Source organism: Sinocyclocheilus rhinocerous, unplaced genomic scaffold, assembly GCF_001515625.1.
Source record: "Sinocyclocheilus rhinocerous isolate Xijiao unplaced genomic scaffold, SAMN03320098_v1.1 scaffold953, whole genome shotgun sequence".
Classification (NCBI taxonomy): Eukaryota; Metazoa; Chordata; class Actinopteri; order Cypriniformes; family Cyprinidae; genus Sinocyclocheilus; species Sinocyclocheilus rhinocerous.
Genome location: NW_015643169.1, coordinates 1,249,681 through 1,258,847, shown reverse-complemented (window position 1 = coordinate 1,258,847; position 9,167 = coordinate 1,249,681). Strand labels below are relative to the sequence as shown.

Here is a 9,167-nt window from a genome sequence, read left to right as displayed (position 1 = left end):
TCTGTCGGTCGGTCTGTCTGTCTGTCTATCTATCTAGATGTCTATCTGTCTGTCTGTCTATCTATCATCTATCTATCAATCTATCTGTCTGTCTGTCTGTCTGTCTGTCTATCTATCTATCTATCTATCTGTCTATCTGTCTATCTATCTATCTATCTATCTAAAATATCCTATACAGATATAGTTATTTAATCAGTAGGAAAATATAAAATGCACCAGAGAATATCAATATTTTCTAAATTGCTTATGCAGTTTTGCTTAACAGGTGAATCTATTTTGTTGTAGGGATGTTTAGATATGTTAGGCCACTGCTAAAAACAATGCACAACAATGTATTTTTCTTACAGTTTTTCTCAGTCGCTTTGGTGCATTTCTCACATCACTATTTACATTTGCACAACAGTTAATGCAGTTCTCAAAACAATTAGTACAAACAGAAATTGTTCAATTTAGGAGACATTTTCAGGGAAAAAAAAGATTTTAAAAAATTTGTAAAATTTGCTTGACAGATTTTGACAACTAGTTCAACATTTTTGTATGTAATGACTCAAGCAATGAAATGAGGACTATTAGTTTTATATGGAATGACTATTCAGCATTCACAAGTATAGTTAATTTTGACTGACATGACATAAGCAAATGATAATGTTATAAAACAGCAGAGAGTTGTATGAAAGCAATTGATGCATGTCCAAAAGCATTTGCAATTTGTTCGAAGGAATGAGAAACTGCTACTATGATGTGCACAAATGACTAAATGTTGTGGAGGTTGAACTAACTGTTGTGCAAATGTAAATAGTGATGTGAGAAATGCACCAAAGCGACTGAGAAAAACTGTAACATTTTAATGCATTTTAAAACATAAATTATTGATTTAATACCAACTGAATGCCAAATGGATGAAGTCTGTTGATATTTTTTGAGGTGATTTTTTTCAGCAGGCCACCCGCATCTGTGCCTTCTGTACCAGTAAACAGGAATACATTGTTGCCAGGTTCTGAACTGATAACCTCATACATACTCCAGGCTCACATTCCCGGTCCAGATGCTAACCACTAATGCTACGCTAGGTGTGATCAAAACAAACAGCATGGATGTTAGCCTAGCAACTGCACAGGTAACAGCAGCTGCTGTGAGCCGCCAGATAAAGAACAAAACACACAAGTGCTCAGCTGGCGAGAGATCAAAGGTTGTCAGAGGTCGCTAGTCAGCTGCGTTTGCGAACCTGGACTAAATGAGGGCTTTATCTTGCGATGCTTCTTTGGATTGGGAGATCAAACGGGTGGACCGGAGTGTGTGGGCCACTGGCGTGAATTGAGAAAAGCCCAAACTTTTCGCTGATTACCAGCCTGCTCTCCACAACGTAAACATGATGTCAGCAGACGCGACCGCAGCCATTATGGCTTCCATTAACTTGATTACTCTGAATTAAACATGCACTTAGCTGTGTGTACATAGCCAAACAGCGCTTGCACTTTAGATGCAGGGTGAGAATGACAACATTGACATTAACCATGACATGCTTTCCAAATTAAAAGGTTTGCATGTAATGCTTCAAGATCACATCCCTAAAAGCAGGCACTGGGAACATGCATCATGTAAACACAATCAAAACATTTATAACATGGCTTCAGAAGTTGTATGGGCAATTTTCTTGGAGCTTAGCAAACTATAAAGTGGTAGCCGTTTGAACATGTGCTGCATTAAGAGTCATTAAAAATTCTCCTTAAATAATAACACAATTTGGAATGATATCAGGTTGGATAAATAGTGATAAAATGTCATGATTTTTGGTTAACTGTTCCTTTAAGAGCAATGCCGGTCAAATGGCAAATCCAATTTCTCGATGTTACTCTTTATCCGACAAACCCATCAGCCTGATTCCTCTGATTCTTGTCTCTGTGGTGAAGCTCTCATAGAGGAATATGATTCGTATTAGAGTTGAATATTAGCCTCATGGCGAAGAGATGATGGCTAGTGTCAGAGAAGGAGACAAAGAGAGAGAGCGCTTTCCAAACCCCATCCCAGACCAGTGAAGAGTTAATCTACTGCATATGTTCTCTATGGAAATATTGAGAGTTAGTATAGAGACTTTTCCACTTGATGCTGGAGCTATTGGACATTCATTGAAGAGATTAAATAACCAATATGAACCTTAATATATCTACTTATTTATATTTATTTTATAATTATGTATATATATAATTATATTATATTATTATAATTATATATAATTATATTTTTACAGGGCTCTAAGCTTACTTTTCTTTTTAGGACCACTTGTACTCCTAATTTAAAAACATTTAGGAGCACAGTCAAAAAATTTGGGAGCACCTTCTGATCAATAACAAAAATCAGCCTTCCAATTATGAGGTGATAATGGACTACTTAAAGTGATTTACAGAGGCATTTTTTTAACCTTTGTAATGGCAATTTTTCTTACTTTGTTCAAAGTATGCAGTCTTTTATGTCAATTTAAAAAATATATATATTTATAAGCTTTTTCAAAATTTCTAATTAAAACAACAGAAGAAGACTAAGTTACTGATCAAATTAAATGTACATTTGAAGTTCTTTAGAAAGAAGACAAGAGAATGTATGATATTTTATTGATTAGAGTTTAAAGACATTCCCCTGACATAAGTAGAAAATAAGTAGAAAAAACACGTATTGAGAGTCCAAAAGCATTCATTGCGTGATGAAGCCTATTAGAACACTGTTAGAATGCCCTTAATTATAATTCAAGTTATGAAAGAAAAAATAGCAGCAAGAGTGCTTTCCTGAATATCAGCATGTGTATGCGATCACAAATGTGCTATTAATTTTATACAACAGTGCAGAGCAACACTGCGGGTAAAGGCAAACCTTCTGTGCATATTTAGGATAATATTCCATTACTGGAACCAAGTTCCTCATCTTTTAAATGAGAATCTCACAAAACTGACCTAAAATCAGCACAAAGGAGCCTTGGAGAGATCGAGAGACTCCTGACAGATGTTCTGGGGACAAAACTCATCAGGAAATGACTGCTAAGAGCTGTTATGGTTTCGTGTTTTTCTTTCTTTTATAGCAACTCACCAACTCCCTTCTCACTGATGTTTATTTCACAAGGCTGGTTTTTAATAAAGTCAGCTTTTATGTTTATTTAACAACACTTTACGCTTTCCATTACTCAGGATAGAGTGAGTAATTCAACATTGACCTCATCAGAGAAATGCTTGTTTTATATTTGATAATAAAAAGAACATCTTTCATCATAATGAACTGAATTGCAAAACGTGTGCGAAAGCTTTGTCCGCTGGCGAGAGCTGAAATGGTGGCAATTATCATGTCTCCAGATTCACTCTTAATAAAGTTTTTCATTTTGCATTATTGCTTAAAACTACAGTTTAATATTTAGTTTGGACGCCACAGGTGCAGCCACAGAAAACCTGTCCCAAAACCTGCCTACGTACACTAAATGACATTTTAGGTGCAGTCCAAACTGTTCGTGATGTTGGGCAAATTCTAATGCAGCATTGTATCCTTAAAGGCACAGTTCAACAAAAAGGAAAATTGATTTTTTTCATGTTTATGTCGATCCAAACATGTATAACTTTTTCAAAATATCTTGTTTTGTGTTACACAGAAAGAAAGTAAGTCATGCAGATTTGAAACAACATGAGTGAGTAAATGATGATAGAATTTTCCTTTTTAGGTAAATTATCCCTTTAAGAAAAAAAACAATAAATAAATCCCATAATGCACTGCATCGAGCCCAGTGATTTAAATAAAATAACAAGAATAAATAACAATCGGTTAAGTGATTTCGCTATTTCAAGGAGACGCGGTTTATTTGCTTTAAGTGGTTGACCAATCAGAGCAGACCTGGCTTTTTTTTGGAAAGGTGGGATTTAAAGAGACAGGAATTAAGGGAGTGTTTATACAACACAGTTTTCAACTAAAAACGGGAAAAAATGTTATGCGTTTTGGCTGTTCATTTTCACGACAATGTTGTTTTGGGGTGGTGGAAGAACGCAAACTTTTGAAAACAGGTCTCAAAGTTTTTGAAAATGATTTTGAAAATAGTAAAAATGGTGATGGCATGCGTTTACCTGTTCAGTCTATAGGCATATGTGTGTAGGCTCGTAGTGTTTGTTTACAAAGTGACAACGCCAACTACTGGCCTGGCATGCATGATTCAGCATTTTTAGCCACTTTTGCTGATCCGCGTGAACGTGGATCATTTTGAAAATCTGTACACAAAAAAATGCAAAGGAAAAACTTTTCTGTTTTAGTACATCACTGTCGTCTAAAGATACCCTAAAAATGAGAGTTTCAGGCAGAGGTGCTGCAGCAGTGTACAATATGAGAAAAATAATGTGATTTTGAACTTTGAATTCATTACACCAAATACACAAAATAATGTTCTTTTTAGCAGCATCATATGACCCCTTTAAAAAATAAAATTATGAGCTTGTAAATAAGCATAATATGGGCCCTTTAAAACGTTTAAACTTACTGAAAATGTGGCAGGATTTGAGGTGTTTCAATCGATTTAGAAATCATGTTTGATCACAGAATTGACCTCCATTGTAATCGATTTTTACTTTCTCGTTCTGTAGGAATCTAATGCCTCGTACTTTAGACGGCCAGATCACCATGGAGAAAACACCCAGCTACTTCATCACCCGTGAAGCGCCATCCCGCGTCTTCTCCATGAGCCGCAGCACCAAACTCATTGTGGTGGTCCGTGACCCTGTGACCCGGGCCGTGTCGGACTACGCTCAGACTCTGACTAAAAACCCCGGCCTGCCGTCTTTCCAGAATTTGGTCTTCAAGAACTCCACCACGGGTCTGATCGACACCTCCTGGAGCGCCGTGAGGATCGGCATCTACGCCAAACACCTGGAGAACTGGCTCAGGTATTTCCCGCTCGCGCAGTTTCTTTTCGTGAGCGGAGAGAAGCTGGTGACGGACCCCGCAGGAGAAATGGGCCGGGTGCAGGATTTTCTGGGACTCAAACGGGTGGTGACCAATAAGCACTTCTACTTTAACCAGACTAAAGGCTTCCCCTGCCTCAAAAAGCCGGAAGGAAGCAGCAGACCGCGATGCCTGGGGAAATCGAAAGGCCGACCACATCCACACACACCAGCAGAAGTGCTGCACAGACTCAGGGATTTCTACAGGCCTTTCAACATGAAGTTCTACCAGATGACTGGTCAGGACTTTGGCTGGGACTAAACACTTGCAGGACCCTTTGTGATTATGTACAAAGCAATGAAACTGTCTATTTATGACTGATTGGTGTTCAGTATCTTCAGCCTGAGTACCCTCAGAAATTGCTAGTACATTTCACAGTTAATTTCAAAGAAACTACAAGTGCAAACAAAGAGATTGTTGGCTGAATTAAATCCAGACTGGAAAAGATCTAACAAAAGTATATTTTATTATATAAACTACATGCAAGAAAAAAGTGCACAGTGCAAGTGAATTTAAAAACTAGACCAGCATGAGCAAACATTTCAGTACATTGCTTTCTTCAGTGCTCACATTACAACAACCATTCACCATTTTTCTGGATTACTAATTAGTGGATTCAATTAGCAGGTGGACCTCAAAGAAAATGTGGCAATTATACAAAACCACTGCAGATATACAAGAACAACAAATAGTATAAATATGTAAATAATGAAAAATAAATAGGCACAAATGATACAAATAATACAAACGTGCAAAGTCAACACATTTCCAAAAATAAAAACTTGCACAGTGCACTTTAATTTATATAATTAAATAAATAAATAAATTATTCTCCAGTCTGGATTTAATTAAGTGTGCAGCCAACCATTGAAACATTTTTATTTCATGCTCCTCCTCATCAAATGCATTTTAAAATTTAGTATACATTTGTATTTTAAACATGTATTTTAAAGTATATATTTGGTTTTCAACTGATTCAACTGAGAATGATCTCAAACAGACTGAACAGAATGACGGCTCTGTGATGTCTGCTGCTTAAACGGTCCCTTATTTCAGATGCCCATAATGATACAGCTCAAAACACATTTGTACTTTGTGATTTATTGCTGCCAAAAAGAGCAAAAACTTGGATGTTCTCATTCAACCACTGTTATGTAATAGACATTAGACATAGAGGAAAGAAAAAAGAGAGACAGCAATAGACATGTGCTATATAAACTTTATTTATTTCATGTGTTTTTGCTCATTAAAAGGAATTTCCTGCTTCTGCAAGAAAACACTTTAGTTTTATATTGTGTTACAGTAAAAATGGTTTTAGCCATTTAATGTGGACTCTATGGCTTAGATTTTGGACCATGCATTTCATATGCCACTTTTTCTTTTTTTTTTTATAACAGATGATTATTCATTAAATTCTCTAAACATGTGTTTCCATAGTGAAATAGAGCAATGTAACCCTTTAAAAATGTTCTTTTATTTTCTCAAAATAATTATTAGAGATGTTATACAGGGAGGAATACTGGACTATGCATTATATCTGCTGACTGAAAACCAAGTTTTGCTTCTGCTGTAAATTGCCATTATTTATATTTATGAATGTAAAGACGTTTTGATCTGTCAGTGTCCAAATATATATTGAAATCAGTGAGCAGCTTTTTCTACAAACATTATAATAAATAAACATGATACGAACGGTGCATATACACATTTTCTTCATTTTACTGTTCTCTGTGACCAAATATTGGTCTAGTTTTTTTTTTTTTGATAGAGATACATAATGAGTAGAAAATACATTGAATTTTCCCAGAAGAGCATATACTGTATGCATAGTAAACAAAAATAAATGTAATTTTTAATTTAATTTTCCAGTTTTACCCATTAAATAAAATATATTTACAGTATGTGTGCATATACAAATATACATTTTTATAACTTATTTTATAACTTTATAAATATAATTTTTATAACTTCAGGGAAGAAATTGGAATTGTAGCTGTCAGTGGCAACCAGGCTAAATGTGAAGTTAACATTCTGAGCTGTAGCTTTCTGATGTGTATAAGCAATCAATTTCCAAGGGTCATAGACACTTTTAGGATGGTAATCTTTGACCCTTGATCCCTTTTCAGAGCCCCCACCCACATTAATGTTACCAATCCAGCCTCTTCATTCCTAAAAAATATCAAAATCAATAATTGTCTGTTTAAGTTTATAGTTCCACTGCGGTGTGCCATCATCCATTTAGTCCCCGTCACCATGATTTAATTCAGATCGAGTGCTGCTTGCTTCCAAACATCCATAAAATGATATTTAATGGAGGATTTACAGTATTTTCCAAATCCTGATAGATTTACGTGGCCTGTGTGGGTTTATATGAAGATGTGGATTGCCCAAACCATGATTTTGATCTATTAAAAAGACACACAGTTCCCCCTTTACTATTTCTTACATTTTCTCTATTGAATAGAATAGAAAACAGGTATTCAAAATTGCAATAATATTTCAGAATATTACTCAGAATATTAAACAGAGGACAGAAAACTGATGTCTTACTTGGAAAACTTCAAATGAACTGCTTTGAAAAGTTCATTTGAAGTTACCTCAGACGTCTATATACAAGAAGCAATTTGAAAAATAAAATACAAACAATCATCTCCTCATTTCGTGAAACTGGCTGAATGATCAAAAGCTCAGGATGATCTCTATAAAACACAACCACCTAAATTTAACTTAAAGCTGTGTGGTCTCAGACAATTTGACCAAACGGACAAAACATTCCAGGAGGATCTGAAGTTGCATTCTGATGTTCTTGAGAGAGATTGAAGAAGATTGTTCTTTGTAAAGCTGCACATGCAAATACAATCAATTAAAGAGTGCTTGGTTGGCTAGAGGAGAATAAAAAGAGCATCATTCACATTAGTGGTGCAGGAATCAACACCCAGGAAAAATAAAACAGCTATTTCTGTCTTGAAACGTAAGCCCAGTCCTCTGTCTTTCTACTGAAATGGATTTGAGGAATGTCTTTGAGTGCTTCCCCCTTGTAAAGTCTTCTTTGTATCCCAGTGGCCAGTAGCAAATCAGCGAAAGCTGAGATGTCATTCTGTTCTGCACCTGACTGCCTGCATTCAAATGCAAACAGGCTTGGCTTTGGCCTCTTCATCACACTAGACTCTCTCTGTGTGTGTGTGTGTGTGTGTGTGTGTGTGTGTGTGTTCAGCTCTCAGTGTTTCATGATGGCTGACGTTTAGGCCTTCCTTGCTGTCAAAGCTCTGGATTAAAGCAAGATTAGACTAGTGCTAAAATCTCGCTCAGATTCAAATTTCTCACTTCTTGGCTAAAGAGCAGCCAGTGACCCTGAAACTAAAGGTCAAGTATCAGCATTCAAGTGTTGGAGAGTCTCTTAAGTGCCTAGTGCTCTGACATTCATGATATTCCTGCTGACAACCACACAAATGTTCAGACTATTCATAAGTATAAAGATACTAAAGGCTGTATAAATAGTACAGCCAGCAAATCAATTAAAATCAGGGTTATTATAATTAACTGGAACTAAAACCATAAAAAAATAATTTGTTACCCGAAATAAAATAAACTTTAACTGAAATGAAATAAAAATATAAATAACTTATTTCAGCCAAGAATACATTTGTCATTTTCATTTAGTGTTCATTTTCATTTTCTAGATGTACTGAAATACTGAAAACTAATTAATTAATTAATTTAATTTGTTTATTTATTTAATAATAAATTAATGAAAATTAATAAAAACTATATAGACATATTAAAAACTAATAAAAAGGCAAAAACGTGCAACAAAATTATTACTCCTTTTCATTCGGTGTTTTTTAATTTTCATTTTCTTGATGTACTGAAATACTGAAAACTAATTAATTAATTAATTTAATTTGTTTATTTATTTAATAATAAATTAATGAAAATTAATAAAAACTATATAGACATATTAAAAACTAATAAAAAGGCAAAAACGTGCAACAAAATTATTACTCCTTTTCATTCGGTGTTTTTTAATTTTCATTTTCTTGATGTACTGAAATAAAAATTAATAAAAAAAAGCTATATAGACATTATAAAAAACAAATAAAAATGACAAAACAACAAAATTATTAAGATTTTAACAAAAATGAAAATGCAAAAATGTGATTAAAAATGGTGACAAATTTCCCAATACAATATTCGTATATATATAT

The 9,167-nt window shown here is 34.7% G+C and overlaps 1 protein-coding gene across 1 annotated transcript in view; it reads left to right on the top strand.

Moving 5' to 3' along the window:
• LOC107757004 (heparan sulfate glucosamine 3-O-sulfotransferase 6-like) overlaps positions 1-5,230 on the top strand; it is a 15,058-nt gene extending 9,828 nt beyond the window's left edge. The window contains exon 2 of the mRNA XM_016574332.1: positions 4,605-5,230. Coding sequence (XP_016429818.1) covers positions 4,605-5,223 — 619 coding nt within the window. The 3' untranslated portion in view covers positions 5,224-5,230. The remainder of the gene's footprint in view (positions 1-4,604) is intronic.
• Positions 5,231-9,167: the final 3,937 nt, after the last annotated feature.